General features: G+C 37.5%; 1 protein-coding gene across 2 annotated transcripts; it reads left to right on the top strand.

The window, feature by feature from the left end:
• The first annotated feature begins 1,115 nt into the window (after positions 1 to 1,115).
• On the top strand, positions 1,116 to 24,399 carry CUNH6orf89 (chromosome unknown C6orf89 homolog). 2 transcript variants are annotated; one of them, XM_070941472.1, is made up of 8 exons: positions 1,116 to 1,176; positions 4,179 to 4,385; positions 5,411 to 5,576; positions 17,317 to 17,471; positions 17,570 to 17,709; positions 20,852 to 20,978; positions 21,896 to 22,019; positions 23,815 to 24,399. In XM_070941472.1, the coding sequence occupies exons 2-8, from the start codon at positions 4,197 to 4,199 to the stop codon at positions 23,898 to 23,900; spliced, it is 987 nt and encodes a 328-aa protein (XP_070797573.1). In that variant the 5' UTR covers positions 1,116 to 1,176; positions 4,179 to 4,196; the 3' UTR covers positions 23,901 to 24,399. The 2 variants fall into 2 exon arrangements, with proteins under 2 accessions (XP_070797573.1, XP_070797571.1); XM_070941470.1 differs by lacking the exon at positions 1,116 to 1,176 and adding an exon at positions 1,186 to 1,246.
• The last annotated feature ends 29 nt before the right edge of the window (positions 24,400 to 24,428 follow it).

The raw sequence follows: 24,428 nt of genomic DNA, 5'->3' as shown, positions 1-24,428 counted from the left end.
ATAACAGGGAAGGATTTGGGATTTATTGATGCTAAAGCTTTTCATCCCTAAAAGCAGCTACCTCGGACTCATTTGGTTGCTTTTAAAAGCAAAGCCACTTTATTCAGCCTTTTGCTGGCACTCGATGAACAAAGATGCATTTACCTTGGGACTACATTTTAAAAAGTTAGATGTGGGAACTATTGAAGATATTTCCAAGACCTTAATTCTGTCATTTTTCTTTTTAATTTTGTCATCTGTTTTGCAATGATGATCTTAAATGAACATGGCTTTCTTAGCTTTTCTCTGTGCATTGGGATGCAGCGAAGTTCTGGATATTTTGAGTTTTGTCACTCATCTGAAAAAGCATTTACCTCTTGAAGTTACTTTGCCTTTGTTACTTCCACTTCCTTTCCAACCTATCCCTGCGCTGTCAGGCTTCTGAATGGAAAATAACTTTACAACAACATAGTACGATTGACTTTCGGGATCGGTGTGATGTGCAATAAGTTCACATGGTGCAGTAGGATTGTGTGTTTGTTAGTAGGATTCACTGGGTTAGGGATTTTTTTTTTCTTTTACTGTCTTTCACTGTGAGTTGTATTGGGGTGGAGTGAGTGCACGAAAGGAGACTCAGCCAATCTCATTGTACACATGTTGTACTCTGACAATAAAGGTTTGAATTGAATTGAATTGAATCGTATCAGCCTCGCTGGGTACTAGAAACTTATGCTCAGTTAAGCAGGTGGACTTCCGATACAAATTGTGTGCACGGGATGCACCGGCTTTAATGGTTTACCTAAACCCCATTTTCTGGAGACAGGAAGCTACAATGTTGTTTGTGGTGGGCAGAAAAAAAGCTGCCAATTTAAGGGCTCATTATTGCAAGGACGGCTATCTCGAGAGTGCTGTACGCGCGACTGATTAAAAAGCAAAAAAAAAAAAGAGACTTTTCCTTTGCCAGTTAGGAAAGGAAAAGTCTTTTTTTTTTTTTTAACTTTTTAATCCGTCGTGCTTTGAAGACAGGGCCGAACGGGGAGCTACTGAGGCGAATGTGCAGCTGCGAATATGAAGCCACGCTCCTCCCGACTCCGGAAGCAGGAAGCCCGGAGTGTATCGGCTGGAGATTCGCTCGGAGGGGCCTCTCGGGTCCATGTTGAATCCAGGAGACTCGACCCGCCCGGGGCGGTTCATGGGGTGAGAAGGCGTTCGCGCTGTCGAGAAGCGGGAGAGGCACCGCCAAACTTGGACCGAGGCTGCCGCTGGGGTGGGGAATGATATTTGCAGATTGCATCTCTTGAGAGGGGTGGGTGGGGTGGAGGAATCCCTGGAGGTGATGGGAGGGTGGGGGGGGGGAGCGAGAAACAAGTCGCCGGACCAGCGCGAGGCCAGGAGGGTGGTAGTGGGCGTGTTTGAAAGGGCAACTCGAATGGCTTTTGGAGGACTCCTGGCTACTTTCTACTTGTGGCCAGATGAATTATAGGGCAGCCTGCAAGCCCGTATACGCGCCTCCTGGGAATGAGCCCTCCCCATATGAGGTTATATAGGGGTTGCCTTCCGAAGCAGACACTTTTCAAGATTGCTTCTTTGTGGCGGTAGAAAGCAAAAGAGAACCAGGGTGGGATGGAGAAACACAAGCCCTTTTTACCATTGACTGCCAGTAGGGTGACTGTAAGTCTCAGAAAGGATTTGCCGTAGATTCATGTCAGAGGCTTCTGACCTGGTTGTATTCCGTGCTGGAAAGGTGCTTTGAGGGATGAGGATGTTTTTTGTTTTTTTTTGAACAGTGTCATGTAATTGAGGAAAGTTCTATATCATTAGGTAGGTAATGATGGAAATCATGAAGTTGAATTTTACAAGGATTTCTCCTTATGTGATGTTTACAAGGCTTTCCCCCTTAATGTGATGTTACTTAGCACTAGGATGGATGGATGGATGGATGGATGGACGGACAGGTGCATAGAGATTTTTTTTTAAATAAAGTACTCCCTTTAATATCTACCATAATTAAATTCTTGATCCTGAGGTTAAGTTATTTAAGTTAGTGCATTCAGATAGTACAGTACGACTGTATGTTCCAGGACTCCAACAAAGAACATTATGGTAACATGGATTTATTGTAATCTATGGATTATACCTCAGTGTCATTCTGTTCTGTAAAGTTTTGCATTCCAGTTGGTCTTTTTGACAGTGTCTCGTGATATATGAAATAGCACTGAATGTCTTGTTGGCATTTTGAATATATTTAACATAATCAAAAACTCTTTATGAGCATCAATAGCAGCTGACATTAAAAAAAATCTGGCAGTGAGAAGCCTTTTGCCTAATTTTGGCAAAAGGTCAATAAAGTCCAACAGTGTGTGGGTGTGGGTGTGGGTGTGTATGTACACCTATTCTGTACTATTTTCCACAAGGAGCAGTCAAGTGCCTGAGTTTTATTGTGAAATAATCAGATAATTTAATATTAAATGCTCTAAGTATGTCTTCTATATCTGTTTTCTATTCCAGCACTTGCTGTGGTGCTCAGAGCTGTTATAGAAGCTGAATAAAGTGAAGCTCTTTTTTTGTCATTTTTCAGTCTTTTTAAGTAAGCAACATGGTTGCAACAAAAGTCTACCGTTATTTATTTTATTAAATTTATCTCCCATCTTTCATTCAAGAGCTTAAGATATACATAATAGCCTCTCCTATTTTCCCCACAACAACCACTCATTGTGCATTTTGCAGAAATGATTGCTATTAACTGTATTTAGAAAACCATTTTGTTTCATTAGACATTTGCATAGGAAAGGAGGTTAGAGGAAGTATATAGTCTTGTGGACCAACATCATGCCAAGTGGTGTATATGTACACTTATCTTTTACTCCCCTGCCATATCTGAAACACCTTTCAGAGTTCAATACATTTGTACTGTAAGTGATGCTTGAATATATATCCACATAAAACGTTGCTCCTGTTGTGATGTTTTTCTCTCAGAAAACAATCACACTTGCAGAAGTCACACAAGTTGTGTCTATGTTATTTGATATCCATAAATAGCACATATCTTAAATGAGGAAAATATTGTATTAATGCATTTTGTAAAAGTAAATAGACATTGACAAAAGCATGTGGAATTTTATTTCTCTGTGCATTTCCCTTTCGCTGGGAATTATGCAGGTGCTGATTATTTGTACAAATGGGGGTTGGGGGTAGATATCCTGTCTCTTATCTACTCAGCATCATATGGGTAACAGAAGGTTAGAAGATTAAAACAATGATGAAAACATCTTTAAATAATGATGCTGTATATATTAGCATAGTGTTCCCTCCTGTTGATCTCCAGACATTTTGGGTCTTTTTCCATTCATAGAAATAATGTTATTTTATTCCAGTTCATGATTGCATGGTGTTATCAGACACCAGGACCTTGAAGAGTCCTTTAAGAAGGATTTAATGTTCTAAATATTTTCTCTTCTCCGAAAACATGTTATCAGATTTTCTGTTGTGCAAGTATGGGCTGCTCTTGGTATTATATTGCTGAGTACCATAAATAGAGCAGTATCTCATGGTAAAAGAAGCAGTGACTGAGTTTTAGTAAATGGCACTTTGTTTGAAACATTTTATTGTATAACATTAAGACATTTTCTTCATTTTCATGGTTTGAGTATTCATTGACCAGAGATAGTGTGGTTCATATCTATGTTTGTTAAGTTGCAAGCATATAAACCATTGCTTTTGCAATAGTGAAATTGCTTTGCATTCTGAAGTCCTGACTCCTACATTTGATTATTTCTTGATTGTATTTGATAAATACAACATCCCATTTCTGTTCTTTGTTCTTTGTCAACTGTTATTCATAGGCATGAAATAGCTGCAGTACCACTCCAGAAACTTTAGAGAGTTACAGCAATTCTTGATCTGCCAATTCTGTTTAGTATAAACAAAAGAGAACACACAATTGTTGCTTGATAGTATCTGTTTGTGGTTTACTGAGATGAATAAAATGACTTTATTCCAAGAATCTCAATGCTGATACCTTGATTCCATTAATTATATTATATTATATTGAATGAATTATATTATATTATATTGAATGAACTAGACTTGCTACTCAAACAATCAGATTGGCAGGCATGTTAGAAAAAACCTACTGTCTTCTGTCACCTTCCTTGAGGCACTGGAATAGTTTCTTAATTGTATTGAATTTTTCCTAATAGGATTTTTCATCAGAAGACATGGAGCTTTCGACTAGTGAACTCAGTATTTATGATAAACTTTCGGAGACTATTGACTTGGTGAGACAGACAGGTTACCAGTGTGGTATGTCTGAAAAGGCCATTGAGAAATTCATCAAACAACTCTTGGAAAAAAATGAACCACAAAGAGGACCCCCACGCTTTCCTCTATTAATGGTTCTCTATAAGGTAATACAGTTTTGGATTCTCCATGTTCTTGTACAAAGTGTACAGGTAGTCCTTGACTTAAGACCACAATTGAGCCCAGAATTTATGTTGCTAAGTGAGAAATTTGCTAAGTGAGTTTTGTCCCACTTTATGACTTTTCTTGCCATATTTGTTAAATGAATCACTGCAGTTGTTAAATCAATAATGCTTTTGTTAAGTGAATCTGGCTTCCCCATTGACTTTGCTTGTCAGAAGGTCGCAAAAGATGGTCACATGACCCCGGGACACTGCAACCGTCATAAATATGAATCAGTTGCCAAGGATCCAAATGTAAATCACATGACCATGGAGATGCTACAACGGTTATAAGTATGCAAAATGGTCATAAGTCACTTTTTTCAGTGACCTAACTTTAAACGGTCACTAAACAAACTGTTGTAAATTGAGGACTACTTGTACTGCAATTTGAAATCTCCATAGGATGAAATGTCCGTAGATGTGATTAGATCCATGCTTCTCAGATTTTAAGGTATAATGATGTTAATTTGTGCAACCGCTCTTTTCCTGTGAATAAAACTAAAGATTTTATTCGTGTTAGGATTGGATCCCAAATAAATATATTACTTATTTTTATTAGTGACTTGTTAATATCAGAGAGTATCTCAAAAGTTGCGAAACTACTGTGGATTTCATAGGTAAAACAAGGAGCAAAAGCAAAATTGTGTTTTGATACACAATGTGCTCCTGCCATTGAAGCTTGCAGTCAACTTGCCAAGACAAATCTGGGTGGTAAGCCAAAGTGAGCTTTTGGCAACGACCCCATTTTGCTTGCTGACCTCACTGATCAGGTTTGAAAATAAACAAGGCAACAAACCCTGTGACCTTCCTCCCATAATGATCCCCAGTGACCCCTGACCCCAAAGTTCGAGAGTCTCTCAGATAAAAATTTACATCATCAGTCATTTGTACTATCATGCTTATTGCATGGGAGTAATGTTAGATGGAATTAGTAATACTAATGATCTTATTCTTCTCTTCTCTTGCAGGGATTGGTTACCCTGGGAGTAGTTTTACTAACGGCATACTTCATGATCCAGCCATATACACTTTCACCATCTGAAAACACACTCACCAAAACCCATCCATGGGGTTCCCTCTTTCATCATATCCGGTTGCTGCCATTACCCATTACCAAGAAATACATGCTGGAGAGTAAGGATCTAAGCATTTATTTCATCATTAAATTAAAACAGCTAAGTGCTTTACGTATGATAAATGCAGATGACATAAATAAAAACCGCTATTCGGTTCTTTATTTTTAAAATAACACTGCATCCTGCTTTTTGTGAAAAGAAAAAGAATAAGTCAAATCTGCTTGCAGTAAACACCTTGGTTCCACTCTTATTTTTGTAACAAAACTTAACAAATTAGCTCTAGTGACACTATGGCAATCTATTAAGGTATTTTTCCTTATGCTAAAACTACTTCCTGATTGATCTTAAAAGGTTCATTTTGAAGATATATATATTTAAGTGCATTGACTCATTGATCAGTAACTAGATTAATTCAGTTCTGCATTTTTGATGAGTAAAACCTATCAATGAAATGAATTTGTATCTCTCAAAACCTATGCAGAATTTATACTTACGCCATTTCTGGTCCAGTTTATACAGGATGTTTTAGAAAAGAAATAATTTTAAAAAGGTTAAATTTCTAATATTTTGTACTCAGTCTTTATTCAAAAACTTGGAAGACTTGATTTGGCAGTTTCTTTATTTCCCACTTTTCCTGTAATCTTCTGCTGCTCTCTAGCCTATTTCAAAGCACAATTCCTACTTTTTTTTTTCCTGGTGGGTGTCACTATGATTGAGAGACTAGCTTTTCCCGAAATGTTTTACTCATTAAATTTTAAAAAATTACTTTGGCATGTCTGCTCAGAAGAAAAATAAATTAATTTTCCCAGCAATTTTATCAAGTTTTCAAGTCCTGGAAAACTTGGTATTTTACCAGTCTTGTTTTTATATATATGAGTAAATTATATGATCACTGTTGTAACTGTTTACGAATACATATAAACAGGTTAATTTTAGAGAGCTGATACGCTATTTACCACTTGGCAAAATTTTGTTTGTAGTTGGACTGTTAACAGTTAAGTCAAAGGATCTAGAAAGCGAATCTGTCCAATTAATTAATTAATTAATTGCACAGGGGAGTAGGTGATTTACTTTTCATTAATTGAAATATACAAGGAAGGCACTGTTAAAAAAAAACTTGAAATAAATTAGTCAACAGTTTTCCTTTCTTAGAAAGTGTAACACTGATATAATAAACAACCAAGGTGTAATACAAACATAGGTAAAGCTGTCTGAATTGAATACATAGTTGAAAAGTCATTACCACTGAAGTGCCTTCTCAATTAGGATAAATAGAAACATTATCATTTTAAAATGTTGCATTTACACATAATCAGAGAAAAAATTATTCCTAGGAATTGGCTATTTAAATAATAAATTAATGATAAAAATAGAAGATTCTTGCTCTTAGTGATTCATTTGATAGGATCATGTTCTATGTATCATAGTGCCATTTCTATGGACTGTTGGATGTTCATAGCAATAAAAACAACAACAACATCAGATTCTGGTTTGTATCTTTTGCTCCAGAAAACATAGCCTAAGTGGTTTCATAGTTTCTATTTCTGGAGCAACTTTCTAAATCAGGGTTGTCAAACTTGTGGCCCGCAAGCTGGATGTGTCACATGCTGGCCATGCCCGCACCCGTTTTAGCAAAGGGGGAAAAAAGTCAACAGTATGTCATGTGACGCCGCTGTGACAATGTGAGTTTGATACCCCTGCTCTAAATGTATCAATGATAAATGCATCCAAGTCTTTAAAGGGGAGATTATCTGGTACATGAAAACAGAAGAATTGAATTTACACGGTACAGTTCTAGCGGTTTACTTAGAAAGGTAGGGTGTATCTGGAATTTCACAGAAGCAGCTGCTAAAAGGGCAACTATGTTATACTGTTTTATTCTCTTTTGTCTGCTGTTGATTTATGGTATTGTTGTCAGTGATTGTAATAAAGGATTGAACTGAAGTAAAAGAGCAATTTTGAGGGGGAAAAGGACAGTTTGAAAAATTGTAAGACTTGGCTGCTTGAAGGGACAGGACCTGCCTATCACTTTTCATTCAATCATTTTATAACACTCAGATTCTGTTACCCATGTTACTGTATATGTAACATATGGCATTTAAAATCTAATTTTATTTTATCATGCCTTGGAAGGAAGTCTTTTTTGTTCATTGGGACATTAGCAGCATATCAAGAATTGCAGCCCATATTGACTATTCTTTCAAATAACTTGTGTTTTGATTAGAAATAATTTCTCCCCCCCCCCTTGATATTGTTATATGAGAAGTGAGATCAGGGATGATGCCTACTTCTGTATGTTAAAGGACATTTTCAGGTTGTCTCAAGGGTTCACTCACTCTTTATTGAACAGCATTCTTACCATAGGCGTATGCAGCTCTTTTCCTTATATGTTATCTGAAAAATCTCCTCCTAGAGTGTGCTGGAATACATAGTGATACAAATAAATGAAGAGGTTAATAGAGGAAAAACCTGCTGCCTCAGCTTTTCATAGATATTTCTTGGTTCTCTGCCACAAATCATTTTATTTATTTATAAAATTCATTGGCTGCCTATCTTACCATAGGGTAACTCTGGGCAGTTTACAGTTACATTTAAGTTAGAATGTAAAAAGTTAAAATTAAACATTAAAACCAAAGACACATGGGGGGGGGGGCAGAGTGGGGGAAGGTGGGATCTGTTATTACTCAATCAGCCACTTCCATTGTGCTGTTCCCCCACTGGCAAAGTCTTCTGTTATCCATCACCAAGATACTTTACAAAAGACCAGAGTGTTTTAACTCTGTTTGAAGCAAAAATCAAGAACATGGGGGCATAACTTCAAACTGACAGGAGGGAAATTCAAAAGTAAGTTAGAAAGCATTATTTCACAAACCGATTAGTAGAAGCTTGGAACCAACTTCCAAGGGTCAGTCATCTGCAGAGTTTGAGCTTGTTTGGATAAACACATGTCCATCATCTGACAAAAATTGAAAAGATAAATAAAAATAATAATTAAAATGTATAAATTAACAAGAAAGCAAAAAACAAACTCAAAGAGCAGATTTGATGGATTACCAGGTCTTTTACTGCCTTCAGTTATCCATGTTTCTGTGAAATGGAAATTAAATTATTGTTCTCCATTTTCATACTATGAGCTTCTCAGAAGTTTCTTTATAAATTAGCATTATGTGCAATTAGCATTGCAACCATCTTTGAAAGAAACAGCATGTGAGAAGTCATTTCACATCTACCACAAATGCTGTTGATTTTTTGCCATTAATATTTGGGTTGCGATCAAGCTAGAAAAAAAGGCAAGATTGTGTAATGCCTGAAATGGGAGCTCCCTTTGCCCTACTTTTAATTTGTTATATTGTCATTATCTTTGAATAACCCATCAAAAGTGTTGAAAGCTCAGTGGTCTGGAATCAAAAATGTGTGTCATCATCCAAAACTGCTTATGAAAAGCATGGTTAGTCTAATTCATTCAAGGTGTCAGAATCAGAACTACAAGTTGTAGTTCAGTTCTCTCTTGTTTATGGGGGGGGGGGGGAAAGGCCCATCTTTCCATATTTAAATATATTTAAGTAATGTATACAGTATATTGCTAATTTTATAAATCCCAAAGAGAAGTAGATTTGTTTGAGGGCTTAATTTAAACTTTAAAATATGGCTCTAGAGTTTGAACGTGTCCCTTAAGAACATATGCCAGCAATATCATTGAATTGCTCTGATACAGCAATACAACTGAGAATTAATTATGTATTTTGACATGTATGCACCTACCTCAATGAAATTGTTTGGAAAATGTGGAACAGGAATTGTCAGGTGAAAAATAACTTTGGCTCCTAACAAAAGAGGTTCAGATATTTTTAGAGGCGTCTGTTTTAAAAAGATGTGGGAAAGTGCCAATGAAGCATTTACGTTGGCTCACGAGCAGAGTTCCTTGTGGGCAGTGAGCTGTAACTTAAATCTGAAGGATTGTGGTGTGAGAGGAGTTAAGAATGGTTTTTGTTTTTGTTTGTTTTTGCTTTTTTTGCTTTTTTGTTTTGCATTTTAGAACTTTTAAACAATACTTACAAACCCTAATTTATGAGCAAGGGTGGAGTCAGTATCCATTTAGCTGGAAAAGTTTCCAGCAATAATCTCTGTCTTTGGCAGCTGCCTTTAGCCTTAGGTGTTTGACTTTCAGCCAGTTTCCAGGGCCTTTTCCTACTAAATCCATTTGGATGATCTCAGTTAGGTCTGCTCTAGAGCATGCACAGAGATTCCCATTGCAAATGAATACGTTCTTTCTAAGACCCACCAGGAAATAATATTGCCCCAAGAGGATGTTGTCCTCTTGCATAATCCAGCTGCAGCATCCTTCCACCACTCCGGTGTAAACTATAGCCCAATGCCTCAGAGCTATCATCAGGGTTTAAAATGCTGCCAAACCTGCTGAATTTTATTGTAAACAGCCCTTCTTCTTCTTATAATCTGGAACCTAATAACAGACACATGTGTTGGGACCTAGTTTTTCATGGACAGCCTGCCCTTTTAAAGATGGGCGGTGCAGGTTCTTTTTAACATACTTTGGCAGTTGTTCAGCAGGAGAATTGTTTGCTTGTAATTTCTGACAGCAGACACATTATTGTGGGAATCTGGAAAGCTGAAAGCTCTTCTTTTTTGCATTTAGGATAATTTTAATGTTTTTATCAGGTTTATAGATGATTCTACATGAGTGATTCTTTGGAATACTGTCCACCTTATTCTAAAATAAGGATTGCTGTGTAGTGTTTAGTTGAGATGAGACTTACTCTAAAATTTGTAGCAGTTTTGCAATCACCAGTTGAACATTCTGTAATAGCTTATTAAGCTGTTCTTAACCACTTCACAAGTTTTCTTTCGTAGTTGAGATTTGAAAATACATTTGCAACATTTCACTATGAAAAATAGCTTGAAAAATAGAAAAAAGATATGATTTCCGAAAAGCATAGGCAAATCTGCTTTCCTTAAAGTTATTACAGTCCCTCTGTATTCTTTTGTTGCCCTTTGCTGACGTACCTGTTCCAGATTTAGGGGTCAAAATAACTCTATTCTGACCATAAAAGGAAGTTTTTTTAAAGATATGAATTCATGGAATATGATTGCTAATTTTGGCATGGAAATGAGTAGGTTTGCCAGCCTAAGGGATGAAGTTTTCCTTCATTCATTGCTTCAGAATGATAAGCATTGTAAGCATCTAAAAGACATCTGTGTGGCAAAAAAAATGCCATTTTGCATCTAGTTTGCAGTGAACCATGACTGCTGTTCTTACCAGCTGAGGTGATTTGAGGCTAACAGTACTAAACTCTTATGACTTTCGAAATTGATATTTAAGAATGTTGTGGTTTTAATTAACTCCTCATGTCTGGCCTTATATATTGAATTTCTAGCCTTTGTCTAAAATTTTAAGAGCTTAAAGCAAGAATGGAGCCTGAGACAGTTTGTACGAATAGAATAGAATAGAATAGAATAGAATAGAATAGAATAGAATAGAATAGAATAGAATAGAATAGAATAGAATAGAATAGAATAGAATAGAATAGAATAGAATAGAATAGAATAGAATAGAATAGAATAGAATAGAATAGAATAACAGAGTTGGAAGGAACCTTGGAGGTCTTCTAGTCCAACCCCCTGCCCAGGCAGGAAACCCTATACCACTTCAGACAAATGGTTATCCTACATCTTAAAAATTTCCAGTGTTGGAGCATTCACAACTTCTGCAGGCAAGTTGTTCCACTTATTAATTGTTCTAACTGTCAGGAAATTTCTCCTTAGTTCTAAGTTGTTTCTTTTTTAAACCTATAATTAAACCTATAATGTGTTTTTATTGTGTTATTAAATAACACACAAGTTAGTATCTGCTATAGCTACTAAATGACTTTAACACCTGTTCATCTGAATGGCAATACCAGGAGCATCAAATTCAACTTGTTGACATTCTTCTCTTAACAGTGGTGATGACTATGTTGTTGGAAGACCTGAAGAACTGGGTTAGGGATAGATTGTCATTAAGAAAATTCTATGTGGTCACTAAGAGTTGGCACCAACTTAGTGGCACATAATCAATAAAAAGGACTGTCCCTCAGGTTAACCGAGTCAGCAGCTCACATTTCTTCTCAGTTTAGTGAACCTTGTTAGTTTGCTGAGTCAGTCATTTTGCAATTCTCCAAAGTGAAGAATTTGTATCGGGTATAAACTGGCAGCCCGCGGACCGAATGCATCATGCGCAGGCCATGCCCACCCCGGTTCTGCAAAGGGGAAAAATGTCACAATACGTCACGTGATGTTTGACACCCATGATTTATATCTTCATGGACTAGTGAAATGACTGAGATGATGTGTGTTGATTTTGCAAAATTTGCGTTAGTTATGTTTAATGAAGGCAAGAAATGTGTTCTACTTTTGCAGTGAGTCTGAATAATTTTTCTCACTGACAGATAATTTTTAACACACCATTTCTTTTGGCAGAATAATTACTCTACACATTATAATAATGTTTAAATTTTATGACTAAAGTATTATCTATTGATATATATTAAACGCAGAGCAATGACTGAATTGAAGATGACAAAAGCACAGCATGGCTAATAGAGCTTGTTTGCAAAATTTCTTTGGCATTTTTAGAGCAGTTCAAATTGTTGCAGTCTAGTCTTATCGCTGGAGGCTCTGTGTTTATAATCCTTATGGCACCCAGCAGACCTTGGCTGTTCTCAAAAAACTAAGTTTAGTAGGCCCTTGCTACCCAGGAGCTGAACTTAGCTAGAGAGAGTCTTTCCTGCTTGTACTGTCTTAGTGTATCCTTGTGCCGCGTTTGTTCAGCAACATACATGGGGAATATTGGTTCCATTTTCTAGCAGCAAATGTTTCTTCTCTGGAAGTAAGAAAACAATTTGGCATGGAAAGACCCTCTGCAGCATAACATTTGCACCTAGTCATGCCAAGAAAAAGTGTGGACTGTTACCGAAGCTGTGCAGGGTGGGATACATATTACAGTTTCTGCTGCTTGGGTGATTGAACTATGAGCCAATCTTTGGAAAACATGTGGTGTAATCATGGAATTATTGGGCTTATTCAATTCCTAATGTACAGAAAAGTTCTAAAGTTGACTTTACTTAAGCAAATGTGTAGCAAGATGTAAGCCATATGGAATTACGTTGGTTTAGAATGAATTTTATTGCTGTGATAAGAGCATTTGCCTAGGATTTGTACAGAATTGCCAGTTATGGCTTGTTTAGTGTATACATGAGCAATATTGTTATCTGGCCTAGGGCAGGGGTCCTTTAAGACTTCTGGACATGCTGGCTGGAAAATTCTGGACGTTGAAGTCCACAAGTCTTAAAGTTGCCAAGTTTGGAGACCCCGGTTCTAGAGCAAAATCAGCCACATTTAGCACACCTCAATCACCTTGAGCAGTGGGATCTTTCAGTGGTTCCTGTTAAAGTTCAAAGATACAGAACTAAAAGCCAATTTTTGTTAAACATATTTAAGTAATTGCATCTTAAGATGACAGGATAAAAATGTAATATTGTTTAAAATTAATCATCCAATTTTTAAAAATGGGGTATTCCAGTTCATTCTTTAAGGTTTCTTGCAAGATTTCCATTTTCTATTTCTATTCATAGATTTTGGTTGTCATAAAAAATCAGTTGTGACTTTGGAAAATCTCAAATCTTTTCCAATTATATTGTTAATTTCATGTTAAGAATTTAGAACATTTGCGTGTTGTTAATGTACCAGGCTGACACTGAAAGCTTGAAAAAAAAAATTAATTTGAAACATTGCCATTCAGCAATTATTTTAAAAATCTACGCAAAGATTCATATGTATTCTTAGATTCCCATTAACTCTCCTGTTCTTTCACATCCTGGAGTCTAAGTGCCTCACGTTCCTCTTACACTCTCAGATTCTTCAGCAGGAAGCTGTCACCTAATCAACTATAGGCATCTTTTCAGGAAACAAGCTTTTTACACTTTACACTGTAGCACACAGTCTCTTGGAACACATTTTTCTGCTCTTATCCTTAGTGAACTGCTCTCACAATCTTTTATTTTTCCCATTTTCTTGCTTAGTCAGATATAATTACATGATTTACATTTAAATAATCAATATATGCATATCCTACCTTTTTACCTTTTTTATTGGGAGTCCTGAGATCACATATAAAAAACATTTCAAGCAGAATTAATTGAAAAAACAAATATGAACAAAACTGAAATCCCCGTTAGCATAGTCCAGTCTCCAATGGACAGAACTAGCTAGAAAGTAATAGAGGGGAGTGGAAATTTGTGTCAAATAGACAATTGAAAGAAAGCAAGATTTACTAGCATTGACATGTCATGGAAAAACCCAATAATATTCTGGAAATTAAGGGTTTAGTTTAGTTTAGTTTAGTTTATTTGGATTTATATACCGCCCTTCTCCCGAAGGACTCAGGGCTGTGAACAGCCAAAGATAAAACACATACAATATAAAATTTAAAAACAATTGAAAACATATTAAACAAATTTGGCCCATACTAATTAAAACACCCCATTTTTAAAAACAAATTAAAATTAAGCAATTAAAAGAGTTAGGCCAGCCCAGCTTGTTGGAATAAAAAAGTCTGAGGGCACGGCGGAAAGTGCGTAAATCTGGGATCCTCCGTATCTCCGGGGGGAGCTCGTTCCAAAGGGCAGGTGCCCCCACAGAGAAGGCTCTCCCCCTGGGGGCCACCAGTCGACACTGACTGACGGCACCCTGAGGAGCCCCTCTCTGTGGGAGCGTACTGGCCGGTGAGAGGCTACCGGTGGCAGGAGGCGGTCTTGTAGGTACCCAGGTCCTAAGCAATGAAATTCAGGGTGAAATTCAGGTATGAAGATAGGTAGATATAAATTTTACTTTGCTAAACTTCAGGAGTATATAAAAATGAAATGTACGCTTTGTAGAAACACAGTCAAGGTAGTATAGAATGGAGTATTTAATTAGAGGATTAATAGAGCATTTAATTTTTAAATACTCTAGACCAGCCTCGCCCCCCCCAAACCCTTGGATCGTGGCCCACTACCAAGCCTTCAGCTGTTCGGAACTGGGCCACGGAAGTGGTGGGCGCAAGCTTGTGCAGAACCATCCCTCTCCCACTCCACCAATCTGCAAAGCCAGAAAGATTGGAGAACTCTGCACTATAGAGTACTTAAACAGCTGTGGTGGAACAATGGTTAGAATGCAATATTGCAGGCTAATTTTGCTGATGCTAGAAGTTCGATTCTGACCAGTGAAAATTGACTCACTTCAATCCTTCCAAGGTTGGTAAAATGAGGATACAGATTTTGGGGGGGCAATATGCTGACTTTGTAAACTGCTTAGAGAGGGCTGTAAAACATTACGAAGCGGTATATAAGTCTAAGCACTTTTGCTAGTGTTTTTGTTATTTTATTTATCAGACTTATATTTTTAAGCTAAATAGTTTTCTGAAGGATCAAGCAGGTTTATTATTTATCCTTTATAGGATACTTAAACAAGATCAGCTACAACAGAAAAGATAAGGAAGGAAGTTGCTTTGGTAACTACAGATGTTGTACAGGATGAAAAATGCTATGATGACAAATCAAAATTGTACCTTAATCACAATGAGGGATGCTAAATACTTAAAACACTAGAGTGATGTTAAAGTCAGTAATGTCTAGACTGGGGAGGGTGGGAGAAAGGCTGTCTTTATCCATGCAGAATGTGCTTCTTCTCTCACTTTTTGTCCTTCAAAGTCTAGACAAGGGTGGGGAACCTGTGACCCTCCAGATGTTGCTGAACTGCAACTTTTAACCTCCCTCCTGTTGGCCAAGTTGATTGAGTCTATTGGAAATTAGACATCTGGAGGCTAAAGATACCCCACCCAGGCAAAGTTTGAAACTCATACAATCTAGAATGATGGAGAGAAAAGCCACAGTTCTAAAAGCCCCAACATCTTCAACTCTAATTGCTGGATATAAAATATATCTATGTGCTGATATTTTTGCAGGTGTATGTTATAGAACCAATATTTTAGAATAATGAAAATCCGTAGTTGTACAACAATTAGAATGATTGAACTTTGTGTGATTAATAGAATGAGGGAAAAATTCACTCTTCGTTGGTGGTCCTTTATCATCCCATGACTTTAGCCAAGAATAATTTATTTTCCAATTGTACATTTTAATGCTCTATTTTAATTATACCATGAAGCAATATTGGTACTTTTCTAAATATCTGTGACCTGTTCATATACAAAGCATGCTACACTGAAAACTGAAATAACCCTTGAGTGTGCCTGGGCAAAGTGATAATCTAAAAGGAATGCAGGAGTGTAATTGGAAAAATAGAAGACTAGTTTTATAAAGGTCCAATTCATTTCCCTTGTGTATTTCTGTAGTTACATTTTCTTTGCTCAGACCATTATTTTTCCGTCACCCCTTTCCCATCTGCCCGAATTCTAACAAGACCTTCCTTTTCTACTACACTTTTTGGGAAGGTTGCCGCCTCTCAACAATAAAATTCAGACTATTTTTTAAAATAAATAAATGCCTGTTTTCAATTCTACTTGGCTATTATCCCAATAACAATAACTCTGAATTATCCAAATGAAATACGTAGTTTAAACTATAGCCAAACAAACCGAATAAAAATTTTGAAACACTTTTCAGAGATTAACAGTTCAGAAACAATTTAATGGTCTTTTTTTATCATGGATTTCCATTGTTTGGCCCTAGCATGCACTTAGACTATAATAGAAATTGCAACAGAGGCTGAAATTTGTCATAGAAGATAAGTCTTTAGACACTTGCTATCCATAGCCTTGTTAAATAGTTTTACTAATCTCTTTTTTTATTAAAGCTATGTATGATGAATAGAAAAGACGTCTTTTTCAGAAAGGCATAATGAAACTCTTTTGAAAAATATTATCTTTCAGAGAAATGCAAGGTTATGATCAGCTATCCTTTTGAAATAATTTTAACGTATCTTTTCCAAACAAATCGTATTATGATTGTTTTAGCATATATCCAGTAATAGTACATCAAGAATTCAGATTAACAAGCTGGAAAGAATTAGCTATTGTGATGTTATGATGTGAGAAAAGAAATCTTTCCCCAAAGAATAATAGGCTTCTTTCCTCTCTCTTTTTAAATATAGTTCTGGATATTATTAGTATCTTCTTGCAAATTATTAGAAATAATTTTCCTAATATACAGAGATGGTCTGTGCTGAATGAGTTACTTAAGTACCCTATTATTAACAAAACATTGGACCATTAAAAGATAAAACGTTATTTATCTTGGGTTGTTGTGCAGTATCACAACAAGGCCACTTGAGCTAAGCCACTTTAGTCAAACGAAAGGATTTCTCCAAAGAATTGTTAAGTGTTGTAATTTCATTGTACTGGTGTAATTATTATTGCTCTAATTAAATTGATTAGGAATAGCCATAATGCCTAAATGTATTTTGCATGTAGTTAAGCTACACTCTTCAGTTTTACATTTGATTATCAAAAATGTAAGTATTTATCTGTCTTAATCATGGATCCAACATTATCAGATGTTACCAAGTTCTAAGAGTTTCTGGAAAGTAGATTATGAAATATGGCACCTGGACTATTTCTGATGTGGCCCATATTGAGTTTAAATTTTTTTTCCTTCATGAATTAGCCTTGGAAATTTTCAGTAATCACTTAATATTCCACAGCCGGTTTAGAAATGAACTGCTAATGATTGGAATTGGTTGCTATTTGCTTAAAATTGAAATTTTGAATGAAGTTCATACATCTCTTCTCTCCTTCCTTTCCAAAGAATGTCCAGAGTGGTGGGGCTTAGACTGTAGACGGAATATGTCTCTAACTGCCAAGTGTTCTTGCTGCTGCTCCATGAAAACTCTTGTTGCTCCAATTGACGTTACGCAGCTATCGGACGTCAGGCAGCTGCAAGGGCAGCCTCTCTTGATCAAGGTAACTTAATAGTATGGCGGGACCTGGCAGATGGTGGCAAACCTCTTGGACATATGAAAAGACTTTTAATAAAATTAATGTCATCCTTTTCTCATCAGACAGGACAGTATCGTTCTTATGCTGAAATGAAACATTTTCAGTCCCTCTACCCTGAATTGACAAATTTTGTGATACAAGAGGAGGCAGCTGAGTTATGGAGCAGCCCTTCCAAGCAGCAAGCTCCATTTCCTGTTTTCTGGTGAGTTTGAGCTGTTAGAGGTTCCCTGCCTCTCTAGCACTAGCTCAACAGTAGCCCCAGCTGACATTCAGTGATGCAACTTTCAGGAGCCCTGAAGAGCAAGGAGTAGGGATGAGGTGCAGCACTAGAAAAGAGGTACGGTTGCTATCCCCATAATTTTCTTCTTTCTTCTTTGAATTATCTTTCTTGATTGAAATGGAGAAGTGCTCCTGTCAATATGCAGATTTTTTAAAAAAAGGGAATTGAATTACGTACTAGTAGTAGGCTATCAAAGTCAACAACATGATTGTTTCCTCTTATTCAGGAAAAACTCATATTTTAGAGGCTATACTAAGCTTATGTGGCCGCTAAGGGCTACCGAATAATATATAACAATTGCTTTTTGATCTTTTGGATTAGAGGTGACCATGAAGCCTGTAAACTGCACTATGACAGTATGCCCACCTATGGAGGGATAGTGGATCGTGCTCTATCTGTGTAGATTGGAGGCCGTGCAAAAACCTTTGACTCCTGTTTACAACATAGAACACTGCTCCCTTACCAATAGGTTCCAGTAAACATTTACTGCACTGTTTAAATGATTTCAGGATTCAAGTCTGTCGAAGAAATGCAAAAATTCTGGAAACTTTGAAAAAAAGTTCTATTTTTTAAAAGGAATTTTTGGAGAAATTAAAACATATACAGTGCTTAATTTTTAATATCTATTATAACTATGAAGTGTGGTTGTACAAAGTGTTCTGTGCATGGAACAATTGGTTTGGGATGGGCAGTGCATAGACAAAATATACAAGATTTTGGATGTTTCTTCCGTACAGAATGCTGAATGGGGTTGTTTTATTCCAGCAGAAGTTGGAAAGTGATGGTACTAGATAAAAAGTGTTTTGTGTGCTCTGCTCTACTTTAACTGCTATGACTAGATGTTGTCTTCAATCAATTTTGAATTCTAATAACTGGAAAGTAGCTATCATTATTGCAGTTTTGCAAATACTTCTTTGGGGAACCTGTGAGTTGGTTGGTTGGTTGGTTGGTTGGTTGGTTGGTTGGTTGGTTGGTTATTTATTTATTCATTTATTTATTTATTTTTATGTTGCCCATCTTCTTTACAAGGTGAATCTGGGTGGCTTGCAGGTTATAAAACAAGTAAAAGTAGTTGAAAGATGAAAAGATTAAAACAACACAGAGTTAAAATAGTAGGAGAACTAAGAACCAGATGGGACACGGATGAGATGTTCCTATCCCATTAGCCAGATACTGAAAGTGCCATTTTTCAAAAAAACAAACAAACGTGGAGGAAAAAAAAAGTAAGGAATCAAGATGCAGCATATGCATTTTGCCAAAAGAAATGTTAGTTAATTGGTAGGGTTGTGTACTCTTGAAAATGATACGGAAAAATGTGTGGGACATCTACAGACACTGCACCTGTCCACGAGCTTGCAAAAAGATGCTACTGTTTTAAATGTTTCTTTACTTAGTCAGTTATTTCAAGAGCAATATATTTTTTTCAAGTTTGGAAAAGGACATAGCTTCTTTAGCTGATGGCAGAGAAGTACTGTACTTGTGCTCAAGGGTTTTTCTCTCTCTCTCCCTCTCCCTCCCTCCCTCCCTCCCTCCCTCCCTCTCTCTCTCAGATGTGACCTGTGATTGCATATGGCTGCCATTTTTTAATTCCCCCTTTGTTCCCATATAAGACTAAAGAACGTTTTCCAAATAATTTGCAAATTGTGCACAGAGGTATTAATTACTGGACTACTATTGTCATTGGCAGGTTCAAAAAATATTTTTTTAAAAATTTTGATGGGCTTTTGAAAACCGAAGGCTTAGCGGTGCATATTACAAGCTTATGTAATATTTTACATGTTAGTATGTTTTTTGATTTAATGTGACAGTTTTCAATCAGTAACCAACATCATTCTTAACATAATCATGTTATGTAGAATTTCAAATGAAATATTTCAATCTTTCTCTTCCTCACCCCCAATTTTTTTGAAAACAACAAAAAGTTCTTGAAAAAGGAAAAGGGATATTTCTTCTCTGAATTTCCATTTCCCCCGTAGGGCTTTACATCTTTAATCTGCCCTTGAGTGAATTTATTTTATTGTTTCCAGTCTATGAAGTGTCCCTTTATATAGTTTATTAACCCAAAGCTGGAGTTTTCATTTTTTTCCCTGGCTGTGGAAGCTCTTAATTTTTTTAAAAAAGTTGTAGAACCCTAATCAAAAGGCAGAGCTCTACTGATAAAAGATTGACAGCATTCAATTCCCCCCCCTTGATTTCACCCCCACCCCTGCCGGAATCCCATCAAGTTCTTGCAGGATCCTAAATTCCACTGCAAAAGGCTGAGAAGCCTTTTGCAAATCTGTGCTTGTTTGAAAGTTCAGTTCAAGATTAAATTCCTTGTTACCTTGTACACCAGGTTTTTCCCTTCATATTTTTGAATCTTCCAGTGGACATGCTCTCTGGCAATGGGTTGGAAGAATGTGGTTTTTACATAAATATTGCAGGACCGTAATGGTTGATGCTTTGAGTCATATCTGGGCATTCCCTATTTGTGAAATACAGTGTTCCCTATCATCCAATGCTGTATTTTTTTATGAACTTATGATGGACAGTTTGGGTGCACAGTATCTCAGTATGAATCATGACAAGTCTCCACACTGGGATTTCTCATGTTTCCCTGCCCTCCATTTTCCTAGAATGATGAGTAAGTTAGGATTCCCAAAGCCTTTCCCATGTGGCTTTAGTTAATGCTGGACTAGGTGACGCCTTTCTTTGTTTTACTTCTTCAGAGTTTAATTTGATAATAAGTGTGATTTTTTCCCCCTTCAGACAGAAACTTTAAGATTATATCTGATCTTAGATAATACCAGTCTCCTGATTCCTTGCCTATATTATTTTCTTGGAGAATGTAGATTATCTAAAATTAGCTAAAGAAGGCTCACTTTCTAATCCAAATGCTCATATCCCCACATTGACATCTGATTTGTGTGTGACTGTGTGTGTGCTTTCGTGACATATATGTTAAGTTAAGCCAGATAGCCCCTTAGGATGGCAAACAATGACTGTTTTGAAATGGTTTAGAACTCAGTAGCAATGCCATTGTGAGGTGCCTGCTGTCTTGCTTATTCTCTAAAATGTCCCATAGGCAAAGCCCTCAGAATAAATCTCAGATTCTGCAAGAGATTTTTCCCATCTTCTCTTCGCTGCTGTTTCCAAAGGACATTTCTCTAAAAAGCTGTTTCCTCATCCACCATCCACGGCTTCAAGATAAGGTCGGTGTGTTTAGTGTTAAAATATTTCTGAACTTCTTTTTACATTTACACCAGGAACATTAGGCTGAAAAAAGAATGACTTTTTCTAAAAGCATTTGTATTCTATATTTATATTTAAAAGGCTCTGATCATGGTTTATGCAGTAGAAAAACTAAAAGGCCTCATGCCCTCAGATTAAGAAACAAAAAAAGATGTGAGGTAGAAAGATATCGAGAGAAAAGGAAGATACGTTCTTAGTGCTAACATTGTTCTAAAAGGGTTGATTGGGAAGGAAATGGCTGCCCAGAGAGGGCAGAAGACTTTGTCACCTTCAGGGCAGACAGTTCTGTTCTTCTTTTTCACTAAAGTGTTATTTATCCTGTCCTCTGTGAGGAGAGAGGAATGGTCTTTAGTCCAGTTGGTTATAGCAATAGGAAGAAGATTTCAATGCGGGGCTGCTCTTTTTTCTTGTGAGTTGAAAAGTGGTTGAAAATGAACAAACATAACTGAAACCCAACAAATAGCCAGCTCTTCAAGACAGATGTAATGTTGCTGAGCATTTGCTGCTTCTATTCAAACCTATCAGATACGCAATGGGGCAACAAATTTGGTGTGTATTGCCACATGCATATAGAAAAGGGATGGTGCTCTGATTGCAACATTATACCTGCCATTTTGCAGATTTTGCTATGCCAATGTCACTGGGTAGCATCAAGCTTTAGATCTGCTTGGTTGACAAGATCCTTGAGAGATGGTTATGGGGTCCGACTTTTTTTGGCTCTGGTTTGATGTTGCAGAGGAGCTCTAGAGAAGAAATCATTATCTATGCCTTCAGTTTCTTTGAATTCAATTTTATGTTTTTTATTTTCTTTCCAGTAAAACTATAAAGGTTTCTGGGTGATAATAAAATGAACAGTCCTTCTTTTTTTATTTTTCAGACATACAGACTGCAGAACACCTTTGTGGTAGGAAGTGGTCAGCTCAACTTATATGTTATTCCATCTCTCTTGTGCAGAGAACACTGCAAGACATTGATGGTAGAGCTGGAAGCTGGAGATATTGGTGAGAATTGATACAGCAATAGGAGTTTATCCTACAAACAGCAACTAGCTGCAGTTAACTGTTACTGCTGGAAAAAAAGCAAGCCCTGATTTGTAGCTCCTGACATTTTGCCCTACTAAATGCTTTAAACTTTATAATGCAGTAATAGAGAAAATATATTCCACACCCTATCTATTGGGAAAAAAACATGAACTCTGTATATACTATGTGGTCTTCTAAATTGGCTTTCTACCCTAGAAAACTGCATTTGGCATTATAGGAAGTTTGTGTTGAGTCTATTGCAGCAGCCAAAAGTCAAAGTGCTGTTTATGGGAAGGCTACAATTTAGTAAATAATGTTGCTTCATTGTTGTACAAGGCTAGGCCAGACCAAACTTGATTGATCACCACAGTTCAAAGAAGAGAATGTAGAACTGCTTATGTATAAACATTATATTGGAACATAGCAAGAGTCAGGCAGGCAAAGGGTGGGCAACCTTTTCAGGCAATGACCATCCATTCTTCTTTTAAAATTACATGAATTTTTATCCTCAAAATCTCATACAAGAATGTTGGGGTCTCACAGCTTTGGGCTGAGTTGGGGTAACCTCATGCTCTCTAGCGGTGTCATGGATGTACTGATGTTTGTAGAGTTTTGAAGTGGACTCTTGAGACTATTAGGTCTGTTTTATTGAGGCCACTTAATGAAATAGTTCATATGAAGACATATGCTGAAGTAATTTTTTTATACTTCCAAAGAAATGTTGCTTAAGCCTTAACAAATTGATTTTCTCTAAGCTATATCATATTGCTAAGACCAGAACATATATATGGATAATTTACTTCATGTAAGATACTGGTGGGTCTAGGATAACTCGGCACAGCCAACTCAGCATGGCCAGTTTACCACCACCAAGTTGCCTCCGCCAACTCATTGCCACCAACTCATTGCAGGACAACTCAATGTGGCTAATTCGCCATGGGACCAACTTCTTGCAGGCAGCTAAAGATAGAGCTTAGTAGGTGGGCAGAGATCAGAGCGGCAGCGACTAGGGGCTTCCCATCAGAGAGAGAGATGGGCAGGTAAGTGAGCAGGTGGGCAGAGTGCAGAATGGCAGTAGCAATGGCTGGAGGCTTCCCATTTTCAAATCCCCTGCCGCTGCGATGAGCTCTAGGCCTTTCAGAGTTCGGGGGAATTTGGCAGCGGCAGCAGTGTTTGGACCGTTCAGTGGTAGTGGGCAGGATAAGTGGGGGAGAGGTGTTGGAGGTTGGGTAATGTCCCATTTTCACATCTCCCACTGCGGCTGCTACTGAACAGCCTGTGGCGGTTGAGTGTGAAAATGGGATGTGCCTTCTCTCTGCCACCTCCTGGCTGTTCCTCCCACCGACCGCCTGAACACTGCTGCTGCTGCCTCATACCCTGAACTCTGAATGGCCTGGATCTTGGTGCAGCAGCAGCGGTGGGTGTGTGTGAAAATGGGAAGCCCCCAGCCATCACCACTCTGCTCTGTCCACCTGCTTGCGTGCCCACTCACCTGGGTCTCCCTCTGGTGGGAAACTTGCAGCTGCCGCCATCGCTCTCCACTCTGCTTAGTTGCTTGTTTGCCTGCCCGGCTCTCCCTCAGCTGCCCTCACCAAGTTGTCCCATGCTGAACTGGCCATGATGAGTTGTCCCATTCTGGACACTGGCAAGGAAGCTTGTTGAAGTACTTGCATACCATGGAAATAGAACAATGGGATGTTTCAGGGCACCATCACCTCCAATAGCATCCAATAATAAATCATAATAATCTGGTGTTATTGTTTTTCTTCCAAAGGTTTTACAAATGTAGATTATTGGACAACAAGTTTTAACACCAGAGGATCTGAACCCGTTGTCATTTGTGATGGATCTGCCAGTTGAAAACTCAGTGTGCAAGACCTCAATGTCACAAAAGATATGGGGATGATACCACTACAGTTCCCAGTGATATGTTTTCCCTTCTGATCTGCAACGAAGAAAGCTGTGCACTTTTAAAAGAACATTTTATTCAAGGTCACTGGCTTGCCTTTTCAGATGTTTTGGTACAAACTGGAAGACCTCTTTCCTCTAGCTTTTAGTAGAGTTATTCTTGAAAGCTGACTGATGGATTTTGTGTGTGTGTGTGGGGGGGGGGGGAGTTCTGTGAAGTACTCTTTGTGAACATTATTCCTTTTGACACTGCAGAAGGAGTTGTCTCAAAATATTCCTTTCCAGACATCCTGGAAGAAGTAACGTCAGAGCTGCTGATGTCTCTGGATCATTGCTTTAAAAGAGCAAACTACTAAAATATCGGATAGGCTGAGAAATTAAAAATGTCTCTTGAGAAAAGCATTTGCTCAGGCTCTTACCCTATGTTACAGTTTGAATGCAGGAATTTGATCCACAGCTGCATTTTTCTTTCTTTCACTA

This window comes from Pituophis catenifer, unplaced genomic scaffold, assembly GCF_029215685.1.
Source record: "Pituophis catenifer annectens isolate HBS135680 unplaced genomic scaffold, rPitCat1.0.hap2 SCAF_3, whole genome shotgun sequence".
NCBI lineage: Eukaryota > Metazoa > Chordata > Lepidosauria > Squamata > Colubridae > Pituophis > Pituophis catenifer.
This window is presented reverse-complemented; position numbering and strand designations above follow the sequence as displayed.

Excerpts from the sequence above, each read along its gene's own strand:
- CUNH6orf89 (XM_070941472.1), top strand. The coding sequence starts at position 4,197 with ATGGAGCTTTCGACTAGTGAACTCAGTATTTATGATAAACTTTCGGAG. Across the intron at positions 20,979-21,895 it reads ATCCACGGCTTCAAGATAAG|ACATACAGACTGCAGAACAC; the intron begins GTCGGTGTGTTT and ends TTTATTTTTCAG. Across the intron at positions 22,020-23,814 it reads GCTGGAAGCTGGAGATATTG|GTTTTACAAATGTAGATTAT; the intron begins GTGAGAATTGAT and ends TTTCTTCCAAAG.